The sequence below is a fragment of the Haemaphysalis longicornis genome, unplaced genomic scaffold (assembly GCF_048455015.1).
Source record: "Haemaphysalis longicornis isolate Haplotype H1 unplaced genomic scaffold, Haemaphysalis longicornis Haplotype H1 scaffold_3, whole genome shotgun sequence".
NCBI classification, from domain to species: domain Eukaryota; kingdom Metazoa; phylum Arthropoda; class Arachnida; order Ixodida; family Ixodidae; genus Haemaphysalis; species Haemaphysalis longicornis.
In genome coordinates, this window is record NW_027526335.1 from 95,327,146 (window position 1) to 95,349,834 (window position 22,689).

At 46.4% G+C, this 22,689-nt stretch overlaps 1 protein-coding gene across 1 annotated transcript; it reads right to left on the reverse strand.

The window, feature by feature from the left end:
- Window positions 1-10,717: 10,717 nt before the first annotated feature.
- On the reverse strand, window positions 10,718-21,396 carry LOC144174893 (alpha-tocopherol transfer protein-like). The gene is made up of 6 exons (XM_077703862.1): window positions 20,688-21,396; window positions 17,518-17,667; window positions 16,824-17,075; window positions 15,332-15,525; window positions 12,182-12,292; window positions 10,718-11,638 (listed from the first exon to the last, which is right to left on the reverse strand). The coding sequence occupies exons 1-6, from the start codon at window positions 20,710-20,712 to the stop codon at window positions 11,447-11,449; spliced, it is 924 nt and encodes a 307-aa protein (XP_077559988.1). The 5' UTR covers window positions 20,713-21,396; the 3' UTR covers window positions 10,718-11,446.
- Between the last annotated feature and the right edge of the window lie 1,293 nt (window positions 21,397-22,689).

The window sequence follows — 22,689 nt, forward strand, 5'->3', positions numbered from 1 at the left end:
AAATGATGTCAGAACAATTTAACATCTACCAAAATGAGAAGCAAAACAATTGACACTTTGAAAAAAATTCCCGATTTTGACTTGGCCTTACCCCTTAAACAATTAATTACATCGTGTGAGATTGAATAATTGAAACACGTTACAAGTCGTCAAGAGATATGCACGTGGCACCACCGGGGCTGAACAGGCCGCCGGAGGCCCCGAACGTGGGCAGGATGCGGTACTTTATTTGGTGCACCAAAAAGCGAGAGTAATTGCGCTTAAGCACAAGCCGCTTCCTGAACATTTTCTCAAACTACGCATCACATTTTGTTTGACTTCAATTTCAACGTTTGGGTTTCGAAAAGTTTCTTGTGAGCGTTCACTCCAATAATCTTTTAAAGCTTGAGAACCTTCCGTTTGTCTTGATTTGACGATATTATTAATGAGCGGAAGTTCCATAACTTTTTCGTATGTGTGCGTCTTCTTCTGCTAGACACCAACTTTGTGCATGGACAATGCGATAGAGGCGAAAAGCGAAAACTCCCGCGCGTTCAAGATTTCAGCGCAAGTTAGTGATCCCCAGGAGGTCAAAATTATTCCTGAGCCCTCCACTACGGCGCGCCTCATCGCTTGTGTACCGACGGCACGTTAAACCTCATAATCAGTACATCGTCAATACGACCAGGATCTGCTTTAAAGGACAGCTGGCTGCAATGCTTTATAAAAAAAAAGTAAAAGACTAGAATCGTTCATAGAAAGTAGGGCGCCAGATGGCTGCGTGCCCTCCCGCCTTAATCAATGGGAAGTCACGAGGGGGAGGCTGCGATTCTGAGCGACGAAGCTTGTCTTGAGATCGACGAAAACGCCGGGTAGTGCGACCCTTGCCCTCGTCTGACAAGTTGTGACTGGCAAGTGCCCTCTTTCGAGCCGATGAACCCAGCAAAAAACGCCAGAATAAGGAATGACGAAACACTTTGTAGATCTAACTTCGAATTTAATGACGACAGCGATGTTAAGCGAGCCGTTGCTCCTGGCTTGCTACGCCAGCTGATACCGAAACAAAAATATAAATATAAAAAGAAAAGGTGTCGGATGATATGCACAAAATACTCAGTCAAATATTCAACAAATTTTCACAAACCTCACTTCAGTCCTGGGCTCCACACAAACACCAAAAGTGATTTGGTTGCTCGTGCAGCCAGAACTGCACACGACACGGACACACACACACACAAAAATCCAGGACCATCTCCACTAACGTGAAACCTGGGCAGAGGCGAAGCATGCAGTGTATAGGTGTATTCTTGGCGCCTTCGCGCTTTTTCCAACGAAGATCAAACCGTTAGGTGTAGAGGTATACAGCTTTTCTGTAAAAGTCTTGTCTTTGAAGCACGAAGCTCTCTACTGCGAGGCGCGAACGAGTTTCCCGGTATTCCAGTCCGTAGACGACGATTAAGACGACGACAGGAAATGCCAACTGTTGTTGAAATCCAGAAGACAAAGGGCCGGGACGTGCAGAGGGTATACCATGAATTATATTTAAGTAATAATGATGATGATAATGTCAGCATGCGGGGGAATCGGGTACATATTCTTTCACAACACCAACAGCCCCCAGCCCTTAAAGGAGCCATGAAGACAAAATACAATGTTGTGTTATTCGAAAGATTTCGTGTTTTATAGTGCCCCCAGCGCTTGTCCGAATGCAAACGATACTTTATTCACTTATTCACTTTGAAATTAATATAAGTTAAAATTTTGATTTTCCGGCTAAATCGTGCGTTTTCGTGGTCTGCAATGACATCGCCGGTGGTGGTGGTGGTAACACGCATTTATTTTATGTACAAGGGATACAAAGACGCCATGTTACGCTTTAGCGAATTTTGGTGTCTAAGGGAGAGGGATTAGGTAATGGGAGTAACTGACCACTCTTCAGCCGATTGGGAAGCCTTGTTTATCGTTAGTGAACCTAGATGGCGCCACCATACCTTGGCAAGCCGTTTTCTGCTTTTGGTTTGTTTTTGACCGCATTTAAACCTGGCTTGTTTTTGTTCAGGGAGAAAAAAATTGTTTCGTGAAACATAGTGCTCGCTCGACAAATCTGGTCACGTGACACACCGTTACTTGCGTCAATCGGCCAGTGTCGTCTGAAACAACCCCAAAGCCCCGCAGTCCTGTGCATCTAAACGAAACATAGTGAGCGCAGTACCAACAGCAGTGCGCATCGGTACTTCCATGTGTACGTGTGGTTTCGTAACTTCCCCTTTTGTCCCACCATTCTTAATGATATGAAAAGAATGTGCCCTAAATGTAAGCGCAAATAGCTGGTTTAGCAAGCTAATAAGTTCTGCCTAATTTGCGTTTGCTTGTTCCGGCCTCCGCCAATTGCAGAGCTGGCTGGTAAGGCATCATACGTTCTGTGGCGGGAAATGAGCTAGTGGGTCGCATGGCCATTCCCTTTTTTCCTAATTATGTAGCTTATTTGAGCGAAGTTTACGTTAAAAGTGGTGTCAGTATGATTCGTACGAGACAGTCTTTTGAATGAACCAAACTGGGTTTTTTTATGACTCCTTTAAGGGGCTTCGGTCATAAAAGCTTTATCAACACTTATCACCTTCTCCTGCTTTGACGTAAGGGAAGTTAGTAACAACTGCTGCATTTCTTTTAGTTTAAGGGGCACTTAAATCCTCCAAATCCGTTTGAATAACCTTTTGAAGGAATGTTTGAGATATTCCACTCTAATTTGAAATCTGACGCTCCAGATAATCCTGTGGAAGACTGTACATATCACATGTTGATGAAAGAGCTGAAGACGCCTCCTGAATATTAAACAGAACACGCCCCGTGAAAGCCACATTCAGCTGCAGTCCATGTACAGGACGACTTCTTCACGCTTACGTAGCCCACGTGGCCTCGTAAAAGTGCATTTGGGGTCGATTATGTGGGGTCGATTATGCGTTTATGTACTGCTTCATTTCGTCATCACAGACAGACGGCTCAGTTTCGTGTGCGATCTAGGAAACAAGTATGAAACCCAAACCAGTCCGAGTAACATGCACGGGGGCTTGAGCGCAAAGCCACCAGCCTGAACCAGTGCTTTGCCAAAATAAAATCCTGCGCAGATGTGCGTTCTACTGTTGGCGGGCACTCGCTTACCTGTGTGCGATAACCCGCAGCCAACACGCAGACGTCTGCGAGCTTTTAATTATGAGAATTATCTGACCATCCGCCTAATCGATTTAACCTAGCGCTGGCGTCCCGCGAAAGAAAGCCAGGTGGTGCAAAGTTTCCCCAAGAGACTATCTTGATATTTTAGTTCAGCGTTACTGCAGAACCCTGCGCTCTGATACTTGACCTCATGAAGCGTATAAACAGGTTTGCTGTATCGTTTAATTTTCCGAAATTCTATATCTAAGCCTACAAATTGGGAAAACAACTATTTCAACACACCAACCAGAGGTGTGAACAATGTAAAAGGCACGTAGCCGGTAGCTTTCAGAACGAATGTCCGCAATTCATGCATAACTATATGAACTCGGCTGTCATTTTTTTATAACTGACGCGTGACTCAGTGCTTGTAAACATGGCACACCATGCTGCATAACTGCTAAATGCTGTCATTGATGTTTCACTTCTGTACTCGATCGTGTGTTGCCACTCGGTTTGTAGGGTAGTCTGCCAGCAGTGTGCGAGACAACGAAGACTGCTGGGCTATGCAAGTTTGAGGCGCGACTTCCCTTGCTTCCGACCTGACAATGTTGCAGCGAAGCCATTACACCACAGTGGTGTTAGATTTGTTCGCGTTCGTATGCGAGCAAAAACTCCCGCTTGGTTACGTACCCACAGAAAATCGCGTGCATGCAATGTGCATTCGACAACACCTGCCCGGGATATTCCCGGCATTGTAGCTTAAAGTCTAACCTTCCCATAGCCATTTTAGCGTTGATTCGGTGCCAAAAGTTACCCTAATATCTTAGAAAACGCTGATAAAACGCGTTCCAAACTTGACGCTAACAGCGACTGCAGCCACTGTTTGCGGCACGACAAACCGGACGCAAGCGAGGCAGCGGTGATGAATAGTGGCATAGAAGCAACCGAACACAACGCTGCCACCTACCCAGCGGTTTGGTCAGTTTCGGCCAAATCGGCCGCGCTTTCCAGAACTCCTACGTGGATTGCAGATCTGGACCACTAAGCAAAACATTTTTTCATCAGAACCGTGATCAGTACGGACGCTTTGTTGGAGAAAAACATATTGTCCTTTAGAAGCCGCGTGAATGTAGCCGTCAAACCAAGCGCTTGCGAGTATAGCTCGCACGCGTCCTCGAAAACTGGTACCACCACCCAAAGTATGTACGACCAGCGCCGTCCAGCTATAGCCACAAAAGACGTTGCGCACGCTACACGTTTTCACCAGTTCCGGAGCCGATTTCGCGGTATAGCCATTGGCAGCGGCACGCGTCTTCACGTTTTTGCTATTTTCTACGTTACTTTAAAAAAAAAGCTACCGATAAGAGTGGTATACTCGGGTTCTCACTGAGCTCCTATATCGATCTAGACGAACTTGTATTTCGACTTCAGTGTCCCTTTAGCATAACGCTTCGATGTATAACGACGTTAGCAAGTTCCCGCAGTTTGACGTACAATGAATTTAATGTTGGATGGCAAGTTGCCAGGACCAGCCTAGGGGTAGCTAACGATAAGCCTAACAACGGCGATAAGACTTACCCACAGAGGCGTGTTCGTCAACGTTTACCACCGGGAAGTTTTCGTTTCGTGCTAGTACCAACGGGGACACAAAGTTAGAAACAACACTTCTAAACAGAGATTGCGAACTCCATGCAAAAACACCTTGTGTGGGACAGACAAGAAATTCACAGACCAGTTGTTATCATCGGAGACTTTTTTGCTGACATAGCGAAACATGGGAGGATTAGCCCTCATCAGGCACAGCTTTTGACTCACGTGCTTCAACGACCCCAGTCAACCAGACTGATGGTACAGATAGTGCGTGGATTTACTCTTACCCAGGAATGTAGCCACAGTAGTCGCTGAAGCCACCACGATGTGGCAAGGAGATCGCGATGCGATTATCAGTACCATTACTTTTAAGCAATAAAGCAGTGCTTACCTCCATTAGCACTTGCAGTGTCTTTTGGTGTAGTGCAGTGACTCTTAACAGCTTCTCTGGACATAATCATTCGCTCTTCCGGGATGGCGACTGATTTGTATTTCGGCGATCCATCTAATCGCGCTGGTAAATCGAGGCAGTGTGCATTATCGCTTAATACAATGCGCTCTGCTGTGATAAAACACGGCATCATATGGAGCGGCTCCAAGAACCGCACCAGCGGCAGCATCGAAGCTGTCATTAGATGGGAACAGACGCACGGACAGTTTAGTGATCATTACCACAGCTTCAGAGAGATGAAAGGCTTTTCCAATAAGTCCGACGTTGCAGGTAGCGCTTGTGCTAGACTGCTGTTTTAGAGGGCAGTCACTTTTGCGCAGCCCATACGCACTGCTCCAGGTAAGTTGATGGGCATCTTCGGTAGTCCCCTACGAATAAAAACGCCCCGCCAAAGCGCTTCCCTGCGGCGAAATGAACAAGTCAATGAGAACACAAATCCCAATGAATGAAGAGATTAAGCGGAAGAGAAAAAGTGGGCGGTCTTTTTAATTTATTCTTCTTGTCTTTTTCACTTCCTCGCGCTGCGTTCAAGTTATGTTTCCCTCTATTTGTTGCGGCATGCCTGCGCCGCTTACAATTACTAAATCAAAGTGCGTTTGAAATAATCCATTAGGACCGTTCTTAATACCAGCTGCTACTGGAGTAATTTCATCGTACTGAAGGATTACGTGACAATTACTTAATGAATCATGCCCGAGGTGGTGGCTGAGTGGCTGGGCCACTAAACATACGGCCGCTAGTCTTACTCGCAGTGTTATATTACGAAAGCTCCATTAGATTACTTCGGCCCATTTTGTGGGAACTCTATCACGTGGTATATTCTCATGTGTGAAGCTTGATATATCAAGCCTACCGTATTTTCCGGGTTGTACCTAGCAAATGTTGTTGCAGGGGCCATAAATAGGCTGGTGATGGTGATATTGCCGGTGCTCAAGAGAGAGAGAGAGGGGGGTGGGCTGTAGGTTGGCCGCTCCTCGCTATGGTGCTCGATCAGGGCAACGACTTTATTTTGCAGTAACCTCAAGCCACCTCTGCAGCACACCCGTGTGAATTACGTCAATGTGGTTGGACGGCAGGGCTAGAGGCAAGCAATGCCGAGGAAGGCGACGTGTTGAGTCAGGGATGGCGGTGGTGAGACGGGTGGCTATAGAGGCTGGTGGGCTATAGAAAAAAAAATGTCGTCGTGTATACCGCACGAAGACTGTCGATGGTGCGAGCTAACTCTTCAAACACTGTCAGGGCAGCTTTGGAGCTCCTTATTGCTTGGAATGTCATGTGAGTCGGAGGTAACTTGCACGTCTGCTAGTATGGTTTGACATTTAACAGCTTCTTTTAATGATGAACCACCAAAAAAATATTTGAGCGAAAAATGCCGACGCTGGCGTCTGAAAACGTAAAACGGTTCCTTACGAAGCGTTGCATACGCCGAGCTTCAACTAGGTAGTAGCCAATGGTGGCTGCTCACCCCAGTACATTGCGAATGGAGTGAGGGATCGAAGGACGTAGCCAAACGAGAGGACAGGCAACTTACTTCGCCATTGCGGTGGTATTGGTGGCTTGGGCTCGGGAGTCGCGTCGCAGATACGAGACAGGCGCTTGGGAAGGGCGTATAAGATGAAGACAAACATTTATCGATACGAGACAAGTTAACGAAACGTACAGTCGCCAGCAAAAGTTTGCGGGATGTGCAGCGCGTGGCGGAGCGGCGCAAAACTGCATTGCTGCGCCATCTGCAGCCAGCAAGCACCGGGTCGAGGCTCAAGGAACTGGCGTGTTGGGCGCACTTTGCGCATGCCTGTCCTTTATTTGTTACCGGGCATCTCTGATCGCTCGCTTGCCCGTGACATGCTTTCGATATTTGCGGCAGCCGCGGTGGCGCCGCGTGACCATCGCCGTCGTTGTGCTATCACTGGTGCTACAAATTACGCAGCCCGCGACCGCCGTTTGCGCGGCGCGCAACGTTGAATAAATCTTAGGCTATGTTCAGACTATCGACGCAAAAGCCATGTCATGATCCATGGACGTAAAAAGACGGCATGTCACACTGTTCGGTGGATTGAGACATGAAATGACGTCATTCTTTAAAGTTAGTTACGACAGTTGCGGACAGTCTGAACCCGGCCTTATCTTTCAAGAGGCAGTGGTGGTTGAATATGAAATACTTTTATTTTATTTTTAACCTAAGCACCGATAAACTGTCAGCTGACCCACAATTGCCGTTTTCTGTAACTGTACGTCCAACTTAGTCTGTCATGTATTGAATGCCGCATCGTTTACGGCTTCCCTAAAAACTAATTATGGCAAGTAAATGTGATTCGGCGTAATGCTAACGGTCCTCCTCGCGGCCAATTCAAGTATGATGTTTACATGAGACCTACATTACATTGAGAGCTGGATCTTTCTTCAGAAACTTTGCTTTGCCGCAGGATTAAATTTGGTGACGCGACTTTTTTCTAAGCACCACATCAAGGTACGCAGTTTCCAACAGGTAGCCTTTATTAGCTCCTGTAAAATAAATTTAGTCGTGGACCATTATATCACTTGGAATATAAGATTTATTGAATGCTGCGCGCCGCGCAAACGGCGGCAGCGGGCTGCGTATTTTGTAGCACCAGTGACAGCAGAACGACAGCGATGGTCACGCGGCGCCACCGCGGCTGCCGTGAATATCGAGAGCATGTCACGGGCAAGCGAGTGAACACAGATGCCCGGTAACAAATAAAGGACAGGCATGCGCAAAGCGCGCCTAGCCCGCCAGTTCCTTGAGCCTCGATCCGGCGCTCGCTGGCTGCAGATGGCGCAGCAATGCAGTTTTGCGCCGCTCGGCCACGCGCCGCACATCCCGCAAACTTTTGCTGGCGACTGTACGTTACAGTTACAAATAAACTGCGACACTAAAGTTAATTCTTAAGACACAGACCTCTGTAAGTGCGTCAAAGAAATAACAAAAGTTGCCAGTTCCGTTTGAAAACAGACCCATAATAGATAAAACGCCTAACGTGGTATGCCGCACTCAATGCTGAGGCCTTGAAAGAGTCCCGGTTCTTGGCGGCTGTTCGCATATCAGCATGAGAAACAACACGTCGTCCAGTCGATGTCGGAGATTCAATGCGCGGTCGTCGACTGTTAGCTAGTGGACACGCCTGGCACGGCAGCCAGGTGGGGTTTCCAGACGTCTTGAATGACGCCCTCGGGAGACCACGGCTACCACATCTCTCAAGCAGCCCTTAGAAGCTTTGCTCCTCCGAATCCATGCTCCCCCATCACCAGCCACGACCTTCTCTTCCTCTTCTTTTCACGTCACTTTGTTGCTTCGGATATTTTTCCGATTACCTTGAGCCGACACCTTGCAGGCACATACCAACAGATGCCGGTTGTCCACAGTCTGCAATCTGATCTTCTTAATCAACTTCCTGGTTGTTGACGCCTTGTCCTTCGTACACACAACCTCCGTCCTCTACCTCATCACAAGGCTCCCAACTCAAGAAAGTTGTTGGGGACACAACACACCTTCAAAAACATCGCACGATGAGAAAAAGTCACGCACGCACACCAACGAGTTGTCAATAAACACTTCTAGAATAATTACCAAAAGACAACGTCCTTTAGGTACTAATGTAATCCTGACTTCCGTTAGTTCACAAAAAAATATTAAAGGTCGCGTTTAGCTACCCCACGGCAAAAGCATGTAGAATCAACCGCACGTTTTTTTCTGTACTTCTGGTTAGGCAAGCACGGAAAGTTTCGGTTGAAGAGCTGACTCAGATACATCTCATCGTTCTCTTTTATACGCCCTTTTTATTTCCCTAACCATTTGCATAAGGCCTTGAGCAACTAAGCGCTGTGTTTGCTGATAAAAGTCGAAGTGGCGGTACCTCAAATTTTTTCCCGCCTCTTCTGTTTTCTCGGCTTAATCTCTCGGCTCTTCGGAAAAAGACGAACACGGTCAAGATTGGGAAGTTTAGCATTGCACTGAAACAAGATCAAAGGTTCAACGGAAGCTGAGCCCGGCCCTAACCTTACGCATTTCCCGTGGACAGGCTGTCTGCTGAAGGCTCCTACGCTATGACCAAGTCCTCGAGTTGTATTGGGCTGCCTTCGGTGTATGAGCATTGTTACCTCAACCGGCCTTGACTGCTTCCACCATGATTCCAAAAATGGAACTCCATTGCACCTATTTCCTGCTTCCTCCGATTTCAAACTCTCGGGTGTAACAGCTGGAGTCAGAGAAGCACGAGAGTAATCGGGGTCATGTTCAGAGCGGTGTTCTGCAGCTTGAACCGGTGTTTTACAATAAAGCCCATCCGCTAAGCAACCTGGCTGAAAAGTATATTCCCTCTTTGAGGGAGCTGTCTCTACTTTCGGTGTTGTCAGGAAGGACGCTGTCACTGTCGTATGCATCAGTGATTGTGTTGCGCAACGCTAGAACAGTCCGCATTCATTTCCGCAAACCGTAGTCGAAGATCCAAATTTCGCTTTTCAAGTTCTGCTTGCGCCTGTCTTATCTCGGCTATTTCCTTGAGTGCTTTCAGCTCAAGAGCTCTTTCTTCGCGCCAGCTCTTTTGCTCTGCGGCCGCCCACTGCGACAGCTCTCCACTGCTTAAGCCTAAGTGCTTTTCAAGTCCTGCCTGTCAAAATTGCTAAGACCATAATGGGTCTTAGCGACATACAAAACGAAGTATTCTCGTACTGTGACTACCAGCCCTCATTACAGTCTAAATGTCCATGCCTCGAATCTGCGCCGTAAGTCTTCAATTATAGCTGTTGCCCTCTTCCAGATGGTAGCGAATAGGCACTGTCGCGGACGCCCGTTGTGGTGGTATTGGTGGCTAGGGCTCGGGACTCGCATTGCAGAAACGAGACATGCGCTTGACAAGGGCGTATAAGATGAAGACGAATATTTATCGAGACAAGACGAGTTAACGAGACGTGCGTTACAGTTACAAATAGACTGCGACACTAAAGTTAATACTAAAGCCACCAGGCTCTGTAAGTGTGTAAAATAACAGTTCCTAGTTACGTGTGAAGACACACCAGTGATAGATAAAACGTCTCCCGTGGTCTGGCACACTCGATGCTGAGGCCTTGAAACAGTCCCGGTTCTCGGCGGTTGTTGGTAGATCGGCGCGGGAAACAACACGTAGCCCAGTCTATGCCGGTGATTCAATGTGCCGTCATCCACGGTTAGCTTATAGACACTCCTGGAACGGTATCCAGGTTGGGTTTCTGGGCGTCTTCAACGATGGCCTCGGGAGACCACGGCTACCGCATCTTGCGGGCAGCCCTCAGAAGCCTTCCTCCTCCAAACCCACGCTCCTCCGTCGGTTGGTTGGTTGGTTGGTTGGTACCAATAAATTACTGGCCAGTACCCACCCTGGGGGATTGGCCAGTCAGATTTGGTAAAAAGGTTAAGAATTAAAACTGATGGGAAAATAGAGCTGAGGACAATGTGAGGAACGTGAAGTTGACAATTTGAGAACCAAAGAAGACAGAAATAACTATAACATACTGAAGTAAAAATAGGTACCACATGTACCAGAAAACGACAGTAGGGGACGTGTTTTATTAACAGGGTAATCGACCTATCTCCGAAATAAAGGCGTGAAGGGTGTGACAAACATTCCCGTGGCCGAAATCTAACAGAGATGTCCCAAATGGCAGTAAATTAGAAACAGACAAGTTAAGACCCAGTCGCCGGAGGGAACCTCCAGGTCACAAGCCACGACCTTCTCTTCCTCTCCTTCCGACGTCACTTTATTGCTTCGGTTATTTTTCTCGTTCTCTTGCGGCGACACGTAGCAGGCACATATCCACAGATGCCGGTTGTCGACAGTCTGCAATCTGATCTTCTTAATCAACTTCCTCGTCGTCGGCGCCTGTTCCATCGCACACACAACCACCATCCTCTACCTCATCACAGCATCTTCGTCAACTATTTCCTTACACGGAGGCAAGGACGAGCAGCAGCACAACGCGTTGGGACAGATTGAAGCCATCCGAATGCGTTAAAGGGTTCGCGAAGCAAAGCGTCTCAGGCGTTTAAATAGTAATTCATGCTTTCGCATTCACCACCCATAACAAGCGCTCAAGTGACCTCGAACTTCCTTCTTTCAACTTACAAAATGCATCAAAACTTTTCCGAACAGTGAACAGAAACAAACAGTTGAAAGACAGTGTTCGTGTGTCTCCTACAAAGTTCACTGCCCAGTGGTCCGTGCAGTTCATGGCGCGCGTCAACAGTTTATATGCCCTACCCCTGACTCAACCCCACTATCAAGTGGTCTCTTGGTGCGCCGCGGAATAACCGTAACGATTCATGTCGTTGAAGAATGCTGCAGCTGCCTGCTGATCTTTTTCCAGCTGGTCGTAGTTGAAGCTTTCAAAGCTTCCTCCATCTGACTCCGGAATAAGGTCTTCCGGTATCACGCCATGTAGCTTGCTGAGGTCGTACCCGAAAAGCCGACACTGAAACAGATAGATGATGGAGGAACTTCAGTGGCTCTCTTCCACTATGAAGGGCTATACATTCTGATACTAAAAAAAACAGATGAATTAAACTCAGGAAATATTTACGGAAACTTCCCCTGCCACAGGAATACTGATAGAGTCATGGCTGCTAGTGTACCGCGCTTGGAGTAAATTTAGCGCGTCTATCTTAATGGCAGATGCATGTTGCCTTAAAAGCGGTCAGAGCACATAATTTTTCGCAGCTTTATATTCGCCGGCCTTGCAAAAGGCTGTGACTTGAAGGGAAGCTGCAACCCTTTCTTCAACTTGTTTCGAAACATTAAATGCTTGAAAACGCAATCAACCAACACGTCCAGTACTTAGAATATGGGGTCGCAATGGGGTTTTCGTTCCGTTTGTGTCGACGCCGGGATCATTCAATGGCACCATCCAAAAAGGCTTATTATTCTTTCGCCTTAATAACCTGAACACGAACCGTTCATCGAGCTTCGTACAGCAGACGGCAAAGCAAAAGAAGAAGTAAGCTTTCGTGCAACTTACCCTTCTGACCAGCTTTGACTTCATAAATGGCTTGCCAATAGCAAACAGGACGTCAAATATTGCGGGGTTGTTGGTAGCATACAACCCTTTAATTTGCACTGGATAGGAGTCCTGGAATGGAAAGAATTATTGATTACTTTGCGGCGCCTGTAGCTAAATTCATTTTTTTTTTCGCTTCGGCCTGGGGATTGTCCTGAACCAATGCCGACCCGCGGCGTGACCGTCGAAATAAGTTTTCTTTTTCTCGTTGGTTTTTTTGGAATGTCGAGGAGGAAATGTACGCTGTAAATCCGGTGGCTGAGGCCCCTGTCAGGCGTCGTCCGCCTTTAGTCTCCGCCTCCCCTTGGTTTTGCCATGAAATAAAAATCAAATACTCAAATACTAAAAAAAAAAACTCAAATTGGAGAAGTGGAGAAAGTAGAGAAAAACATGCTCCCCGTTTTCGGATCCCTCCCGGGGGGCATGTTTCTCTCTAGTTGTAAAAAAAAAATTTGAAAAATATTTAAGAAATAAATATTTTAAAATATTTAAAATTTTATATATTTTTTTAATATTAAAATATTAAATATTAAAATAATAAATAGTGAAATATTAAATATAAAAATTTAATTAATAATTAAGATATTTAAAATATTTAAAATGTTTAAGAAATCAACCTTCCTAATTTATAAAATCTCGGGGAATTCTTTCCCTTTGCCTTCCTTGGAATTCTTGACTGCTGGCTTTTCTTTCTCTGTTTCTGTAATGAGCCCGAGGGCCTCGGTTCTGGATGTGTTTGTCCCACAGGTAGCTTAAGAGGGATCAACGCTGGTCGACTACTCTCGACATGTTGTAGATGCTCGAGTCACTGCCCGGAGGATAAAAGGAAGGTCCCTTTTGCCGCGTGTAGTTAGAGTGGCGCTGGCGACCACCTACAAGCGCAGGAAACAAATACCTTAAAATAATTACCCGAGAAAGTGGAGGGGAGAACAGCCCCGCCGTTAGCGTAGTGGTTATCGCGCCCGACGCGTATTCTGAAGGCCGTGGGTTCAAATCCCGCCCGGCGGGCATTTTTTCTCCACTTTCTATCTGTCTTTCAAAAATCGGCATTGGTTTCAACGGTAATAAATCACCTACCGCATTTTCCCCTTTGCTTCCCTTGCCATTCTTGACTGCCAACCCCTTATTTCTGTCTTAATTCCACGAGCCCTTCATTTCCCATTTTGATTCGCCACATGCATAGCGAAGGTCTCTGTTCTGGCAGTCTTGGTGCCGTAGGTAGCTTAAGAGGGTCCACCGTTGGTCGACCACTCTCAAGATGTTGTAAGCTCTGAAGTAACGTTCCGGGGGTTAACAACAAGGTCCCCTTCACCCCGAGTATTCCGAGTGGCCCTGGACCCGCTGCAATCGCGGGCCACCGTAAGCGGCGCCGTTGCAGCTAGCGGCGCTCCCCGTCTACTTCGCTTAGCTATAGCCATATGGCTCATTTTTTGTCGCGAAGCCAAAATCAACAAAAAAGAGGTAAAATCTTTTTCTTGTTCACCTTGCATGAAGCTTCTAAATAATCCCCGACGAATACATTTTTTTGTAGCTTCAATTTTATAGTAACAAAAGAATATTGATTAATCTTTTACAGTAATATTGTTGCTTTTTTGCAGCCAGAGGCAACTTTTCAGCCTGTTCATGAGCCATGCCAAGGACAAGCGGAACATTCCTGCCAGGTACATGACAGAACGCTCGCCGAAGCGCGGCTTCCCTAAACAGTGGCACCAGATTTCCCTCTAGTATATATTACTATGAAACTCTATGATCCCAGGAGAAGGCGCGCGAGCTCTGCGAAGGCGGGAAAATTGAATTGTACGGAACAAACCTCCTTGGAACAAACCCCTGTTCAATTCACCGAGAGGAGTGAGACAGAGAGGGGAAGAGCGTGAAGGGTGGTGGTAACAAAGAGCGGAGAATGGCTCCACAGCCCATTATGGCGAATCGCTGCTCTGCACTTCTGACTGCTTTCACGTTGAGGGGAACTGCTTTAATTTTTTCGCCGCCAATGCTCGGTTTGACAAACACCGACGCGCTCGTTGCACGTCCATTGAATTTGCGCTGGCGGCATAATCTTCTTGCAGCGCAGCGCCACCACCATTGTAAACCCCATCCTGCCTCCATCATCATCAGCGGTGCTTGGACTGGAGTGTGAGCCGTGCCACGTGATAGAACCGATCGAATATGACTGGGCACTTGAGTGGCCACGGGCCTTCGCCGCTCCCAGTTCTGGTGGGGCTTGCACACACGGAATAAATGTAGGAGGTCACATCAGTCTGCCAAGTCTACGACTACTTAACACAAATTGGTCATGAAAGGAGCCGGAGGGAAGGAAAAAAGCGTGAGACATGAGAACGGAAAGCGGAGGAAGTGCGTGCAGGGGCGGCAGCGGTCTATCATCTTTCGTCGACATTTGGAGTGAAGCAAGCAGATACGGGGCACTTTTTTTTGCAATTGACAGCTGCCCAGTAACGTTTCCGTGTGTACGCAATTCACCTTAGCTTTCAAGCTGCTTTTGAAGCTTCCGAATAAAAGTGGAAACGAGTTACGTAAATCTATGCTTGACATGGTCACTATGTGATATCTCAAGTTTATGCCTGTCATGGTCAAGCATGATATCGCCCCGAATTAAGCACGTAGTAGTTTTCCAGCAATCTCGATATCAAACTGCCCATACCATTAGCAAGAAAAGTGCCGTGGTTGAACGCAGTTAAACGAAGTTTGTCGAAAGGGAGCTCGGTTTGCGTGCCGAGCGCGAGCAGTCGACGCGCACAATATTGCACGGCAAGACAAAACACAACACGCTGCTCTGTGCAGCCTGCATTGTATGTGCGAACGCCCAGTGAACTTTTATGCAGCCAGCGCCCCCTGGTATCATTTTCTGATGGCACACATCCTCATCCATTCCATTTATGCTCCTCGCCGCACGTACCTCCTCGGAACGAACCAGCAGTTAGGTGCTTTCACTCCGCAACCACATGAGGAGCTGGCTTGATATTGGGTGAACTTGAAGGACAGAATGGCGCTACGAGGCACTGACGGAGGCGTTTTCTGGGTTTCTACCTTGAGTTATATAGCATTCGGTGCAAAAGTGCCGTAAGAACAGCGGCAGTAACGGTATTCACTTACCTGTATGAGGTTCACGAATTTCTTTATGCAGGATGGGGTGTAGTAATTCAAATGATGAATACAGAGCCCCTTGAAGTCCATTATGATCACAACACCTCCGAGCTGGTTTTCTTCATTAAGCAACAAATGTTCAGCTTGAATCAAACTCATTCGAAAGAAGTCATCCAGTGAACAGATGCTCGTGTTCCAGGCGCCTAAAGTAGAATGTAATAAAATTAGATTAAAAGACTAACATTTTGAACATAGACTGCCTAGACTGCGCAATACCTAGGACGCACACACTGATATCTGTGGAGCGGGTTGAAAGCAGCAGTCGACCGGCATGCGTTGCCTCGCGTTTCTTTGGACCTGTATCGCGTAACGTCGCATTTATTTTCTACCGAATCACCCCGCTTAATTCTGCTTTAGGCTTCTCGCCAATTCAATGCTACCGCTGTTGAATGGTCGTCCGATATACGTACCTCGTCAGATAGTGAATGCACACTGCGCAAAGCTATGCTTCTGGGCCATAGATTCTGTACAGCCCGCACGGTACCGGCTGCGATGAGAACGCAAAGCTTAATTTTAATTACTCCCATCCCAAAAAACGCACCGTCCTGCATTGCCATGGTCATCATTGATCATAGTTCGTGTCTTCGCATAGGATGTTCCGTGGGTACAGGAGTGGCTGTGTGTGCGCGGAACAAATAAAGGACAACACTAGTCTATGGCCGGAGCACTTTCCCATCGCCGTCGGAAATCACAGGGTCATTCGCGTCCCCACTGTTTCAGGATTCTCTTTGTGTCACGCTCACACCTCTCCAATGAGAACGGTATACTGACGCCTAGTTTGGCCGTTCTTATGTGGCGTGGAGTGCGGTACCGGGCGTCCCGCCTTACGTCGGAGGGCGTCGTTTTGCAAAGGCTGGACAAACATTGCAAATTGATGCTTATAGTTTCCTTCGAAGCTATACCCCAGCCCACTCTGGCAAAGGAAGCAATGAGCAAGCTCCCGTGGCGGCCAGCGTTCGAACACAGCTGGCACACAGGCGTCGAGCCCCTGAAATTCGCCCTCCCCCGTCCTGTCCCGGGAGCACCAATAAGAATCAAGACGAAGCGGCAGAATCCATACCAGACGCCTTAGCTCCTGCGCTGAAATCATGAAAAATGTTCGGGAAAGGAGGCGGCGACTACCACATCCGCAGACCATCCTCACTAGGACACAGCAATCAACACCGGGGAGACTCCAAGCAAACACACTCATTTGTCCAATCATACTACTCCAATTTTACGGTTACAAGTTGGTGAACCCTAAGTGCACGTTCTGTGGCGTCGACGGAACCGTGGAGCACACGGTCTAGCTCTGCAGCCGCAACCGGGCCTCCCACCTGCCCCTCTTCCAGGTCCTCGGCCCGGCGCGCGTCCTCCTTCAAATTCAGAGAGGATGAGTTTAATGGGAGGGGCGTGTAGGGTGGGAGGGTGAGAAAGGTGGAGACTCTGTTAAAAAACTTACCCATTCTGAACATGGCTGCACCCCTTCCTTTCATGTCTCTTTTGCGCGACACAGTCACCACCTGGTGTTCTCTGCAGAGAACATTGAAGAGCACGGGGAACGAAACTCGATCTCCAAAAATCTCGGGGTAGTCTCTTCGAGCTTTGAAGTACTTCCGAATGTTCTTCATTGCTTTCCCAACGTCGTACTTTTGTGCTCGTAGAAATTTGATCAGGAACTCATCGTTCGTCGGGCATTTCAGCGAAACCTCTTCTGTGTACGTGAAAAATAAGAAGAAGGACGTGCGAACCTTAGTTTCTAATGAAAAACGGGTGTGATAGTCAACTAAGAAACGAGCGATGTTCCCTTCGAAGATTCCGACTCATATTTCGTTAATCATGTGCGCCACTTTAGTACCCTTGAGGCCTGATACACAATAGTCAAAAGACCACTTTGTGCTTTCTGTGTTCAGCAAATATTTATTACTGGAAAAAGTAACTCGATACCCTAGAGAATGCAGTACTTATTTCAAAACTTCCGACCGTGGTTTGTTAGCCAACTACACTGTATGCGTTGGGTGTATTTGCTATAAAATTATTACTTTTGCGGAAATTAAGCAGAACAAGTTTAAAGACATTTATTTGCACTGTCATTAAAAGAAATCTACCGGATATCGCTTTGAAAGCAGCAGACCCTCCCGAAAGTGCCTGCTCACCTGCGATGAGAGCACGTAGCTGTATGAGGCCGTCATCCTTCATCGCCTTTGTGTTTCTCAGATCATCCCATGGCGTTTCTTCAGTCTCTCCGGAAGGGCCAACCCCAGCAGTTGTTCTAGCTGTGTCACTAACCATTGGGGAGTGGCCACCTAAAACGGAACGTTGCTGATGAAGGTAGCCGCTCGATCTACATTCAATAGGTTGTTCGTTCGGTGCAGAACAGTTTTGACTAAAGAAAAAAACAACTAAGGACCCCAAAAATAACGATTCCTATAAAAGCGCGCGATTCCTGTAACATGTTTGGCATTACCTTCAGAAAGGCGAGCAGGAATATCCCCAAATATTTACGACATGTGATACACGAGAAGACATCCAGCATGTCATATGTGTGTGCTCTAAGTACATGGTGCACAGTCAGACATACATATTATCCTTGTGTAGGCCGCTTCATGCGCAACTTGATCCGAGGGCTCTTTTGGGTCCTTCGCAGAGTACCAGTCTGTCGGCACGGACAATCAACCCTTTTTTCTGCTTGTCTAGTGAGCACAGGACTGGGCAGTGTTTTGCGGAAAACGTCATTTTGTATATGTGCGAGAGTTGTGTGCGCTTCATCCGACATTTTTCTTTTCTATAATTACTTTTTTTTCTTTTCATCTAGTGTAGCAAGCAAGGCGCAGCGGCTCGGCTAACATAGCCTTTTTCGCTGAATTTATTCTCCCTGTTTCTCCCAGCTTGTACCTATTATTGTCCAGCTTTTGCTTCCGGTTGATTCCTTCCACGTAGGCACGGCGGCTCACCTCTTTTCTCGTTTGGCTCCTCCTCTGGGGAGAGGTTTCGGGAAGCTTTAAAACCGTGAACGTCTACGGGCGAAACGACAAAAATAACGTTCGCCTGCCTCAAAAACCTGTTCAAGTCTTCTACAGGTACATCTCCTACTCGACCAAATAGCGTTTTGATTTCTACAACTATTAAATCATTTTAAGTGGTGCTTGAGTGACACTGAGGCAATGTGAATGGCTCTTAAGAGTTTATTGACAGGTTTGTTACGAAAATGCCGATTTATTTTAATTTTTCCAGAGCTGTTTTTCCAGGCCTGTTTTCCGAATCTGTTTTTCCAGAGCTAATATTATATAATTTCTTGTTCTATCTTGCATATCTTATTGGCGTGTTACACTGACCCGTACCTAAGTGCGATAATTTAGTACTTCTACAATATATTGCTTCTTCATTGTACAGTAGTTTAATACCATGCTTGCCAACAATTTTTTCTGAACAATACTTTTTGTGCTTTCCCCTGCTTATAGTATTCAAACCTGTTTTTGCAGAGCTAGTATTGCATAATTTCTTGCTATAGTGTTTGAATATTCAATTAGCGTGCTAAACTGACTTGTACCTCGACTGCCTACATATTTTTACCAATATTTTCGCATTTATTAACAGGAGGTCCCCCCGAAAGTTTCACTTTGGGACCTCCTTCTCCACTAATAAGTACGTGCGATGTGTATGTACTGAAAAATCTTGAACAAAATTCTTGAAATCCTTGAAAATCCTTGAAACATGACTTAAACCGAGCTCGATTACCGCGGTAAACACATTTTAACGTACTGGTTTGTTAGTATATCAGTTTTTATTCATAATCAATTTTACACGGCAGATCGCGTGTATATCATTTGTAGTTTGCTTATTATATCGTGCGACGGCTTCACTCAGTCAATGGTGTCTTTATGTGGATTACTCAGTTAACAAGGAACAAAACGAATGTGTACCTAAAAGGTTTTGCTGGTTCCCTTAATGGTATCTGTGGTTCTAACGCATCGTTGTAGTGCAGTCACGAAATATTGTCCCAATGCCATTGAAAATGAGCGCGTATTGTACCGACACGGTGAGCCTGACAGGCTTTTATAGCTGCCACGTCAGGTCGGGATTAATATGGAAAAACACGCACGGGTACAAACGCACAGTCATAAAAACTGAAATGCGAACACGAGGATATGAACCTGAACACGCAAAATTGAAAAATCCGGTGCTTGATATCCAATAGTGGCGGGCTATTCGTATATTTGAAAAACCACATTTTCCAACTTTGTTTTTGTAAGGAGCGCGTCATTTTGACTCGCATGAAAAGAAATCGCGTGATTTGTGCCTACTAGTTCATAGTTTCGTGCTCGTTTTTCATTTTTTCCTAACTGTACGTACAGGCAGAAGAAAATCATACTTGAAAGTGTCTACAGAATGTTCATAAACTCCGGCCGCGGAATGCAGCAAAGCACCGACAGACGGGGCAACAAAGGCGCACCTAAATCCTTGTGCTCACCTAAACGCCACTCGTGTCATGCGCGATTGTGTGGTTGCCATCCGAAGAAGTTACAGCGCGTCGTGCGATCACTCGGCTAAGTGAAAAAATACTTTGTCAAGCGCAATTTTACTAAACGCCTAATACAGCCATTCTTCTGAATAATTTTTCTCGGTGATTTTTGTTTACCATTTCTTCATCTTAGAAACAAGCATGGTAACTTTTTCGAGAGTATTATTCAGGCGTCCGATGTAAATGTTTGTTATAGAGCAGCAGGCATAGAACAGCAAAAATTGATTTGCTTGGTGTTTTATTTTGTAACAATTTTTAAGGCAGCATAAAAAGGGTCTCGGAACCGCTTGTTGTTCCTATCATGAAGGCAAGATTGCCACCTTAACAATTACAGAAGCGCTCTTGCAAACCGCGCAAAATTTCTTACCATATCTCATCAACAGCCCGCCATGTCTTTCATCTCACATAGTGTTCTTCACAGCGTGGATTAGCCCAACACTATTGACCCATTATGCTGTGTAAGATCATTTACTGGACGCATATATACACACGAAGAAGCACGTTGCAGTTTTTCATTCTGTAGGTGGGTAAATAAGTATTGGTTTCTAACGCTAACCGCAGACACTTAGGCTGTTATGGTAGGCACTGAGTATGTTGAACATATTTCTTCTTTCGCAATACTTTGCAAAAAAATGTGTCTGTGGTTTCTTTATTCTATCGATCTCACTTCTTCGTTTCTAACCTGGACACTTGTAAAACCCAAACCAGTATTCAGTCATTTCAGGCCCTGTTTCTGTAAACCTATGTCTAATAATGAGCACCAATCAGGCTGTGTCAATAACGCGTACAACGAGGAACTCATACCTTCGGAAGGCTCAGTTGGCTCCATCCTGCCGAATTTTCTTGGCTCAACCTAACTGCCCTGTAGTCCTCTTCGCAATGTGGCATCAGGACGTCGGAAGGCCGCGGTATCAGGATGCCGAATCACCTCACCAAAACACAGTCCTCGGTGTGCGGCCTACAGTCACAAAAGATAAAACCAATAGCGTCAACAAGTGACGCGCATTGCTGGTCCCGCAGGCCAGTAAGCCCCCACTATCATTAGCCGGTCACTGATGGCTAAGCAGAATCTCATGAGCATCGCATTACGGCTGTCGGCTCAGCCCTTGACCGATAGGCCTTGAACCGCTTTTCCTCCTTGGCAGCCCATACCCAACGCGCGCTAAACTTCCTGCTGTTTTTTATCTAATCGGGTCCTGTTTACGCCGCTTCTTTCCTTTCTCTTTGTTTTTTTTTTCCATCTTTCTCCTTATAGAGTTGGTACGTGGTCGCTCTGCAGAGAGAGAGACAGACAGACTGAGAAAATAAACTTTATTAAAAATACAGCGCCGAACAGTAATCACTGTAAAAGAATTGACATCCAGTTGAAATGCTGCCGTACGGGTACGAGTGAAAACTGTATAGTCATATCAAAAAAGCTGCGGGGGGAAACGAACATTGGTACTGCGATCCGTATCGCTTTTTATCCGTATCACTTCTTCGTAGATGGGCGTGAAATCTTCCGTAGCAAAAATATACTTCAGTTTAGGCGTTTCTAAAGAACTCATCGGTATAGGTTTATCGTCTAAGCTCACGGGTTTCAGTAGAACTTTTTCCAAGGGGGGCACACGTCCACAGACAGGCCCTCGAATGGGGCACATTTTAGCGGCATGGCCAAACTGAAAAAAAGACTTAAATTCCAAGGGGTGGTGGCGAGCTGGGGCAGTTGCGCACCCCTGCCCCTCTTCGGACGCCCATGTCTAAGCTAATTGTGTTACCCATTTTAGAATTCATCAAATATAACCTCGCAATGTTCTTGTTTATGTAAAGAAATATTATGGTACTATTGAATGATTTGAACGGACAAAGTCTTATTAACCTAAATTCCGCAAATTTTGCACCTTACCATAATTTGCTGCTACCAGTAGCAACCGTACACTGCAATTATGGAAAACAAACTGACCACTTTGCCACTCTCGCGTTTTCGAGTTCCTTTATATAAAACTAACGTTTAAGTTCCATCTTCGTTATATGCATATAGAAATAAGGTTCTTGCGTTTATTCGACAGCCCTAAAACACACGTATATTTTATTGCTACATTTCCCACATTTCCTCGTAACTCCATTTCTTCGTTGCATTTGAATGTGCATTTAGGTTGGTTAAATTTTTTGCCCATTGTATTCCAATGCTGCAAGTGTGATTGTTTTTGTCATTACTAACAGGAGGTTGTGGCCATATCAAGGAAAAATTTACACCACCTTCCCGCTAGGGGAACCATGGGTAGATGCGACGCATCGTGGGGTTTCCGTTGCGTTTCCGTTATGTTGTTTCCATATCGCGTGTCAATTTGTTGTTGTTTCCATTATATTACGTACGGTTGCGCCGACCATCGCGAGAGCAGGCCTGTTAGTCTCCATTCATATCATCGGTGGTCATCGGATGTCATCGAAGCGGCGGAACGACTGAGGGGAGGGGCGCAGTTACCGCGCTTATATGTACCGCGCGTTAACGGAGAGGGGAATGAGAGAGAGCAGCGCATGCGCATGTGTTAGATGTTTAACCGAGCGCTAACGCGCGCTGACGCACAGCTGGCACGGCGACGGGAGCGAACGCTAACACGCAGATGGCGCTGCGGTGAGAGCGGCGTTAGCACGCAGCTGGCGCGGCGAGGAGAATGGGGGAGGGATGCGGACTACGGACGACGGAAGACGCCGGAGGGACAAGGCGAGGTAAAGAGATGCGTTGCATCTAAAATTGGGAGGTCGTGTAAGCACTTCTAAGCAGTTGTAAATAGGAAGCAACAATGTGGAATTGAACACAACTGAG

What these genes read in the sequence shown, in the direction of transcription:
- LOC144174893 (XM_077703862.1), bottom strand. Translation starts at nt 20,712, where the DNA reads ATGGAGCCAACTGAGCCTTCCGAAG. An exon ending in TGCAGCCATGTTCAGAATGG is followed by an intron (nt 15,526 to 16,823) that starts GTAAGTTTTTTA and finishes ATTCTACTTTAG; the next exon opens with GCGCCTGGAACACGAGCATC. An exon ending in AATTCGTGAACCTCATACAG is followed by an intron (nt 12,293 to 15,331) that starts GTAAGTGAATAC and finishes TTTCCATTCCAG; the next exon opens with GACTCCTATCCAGTGCAAAT.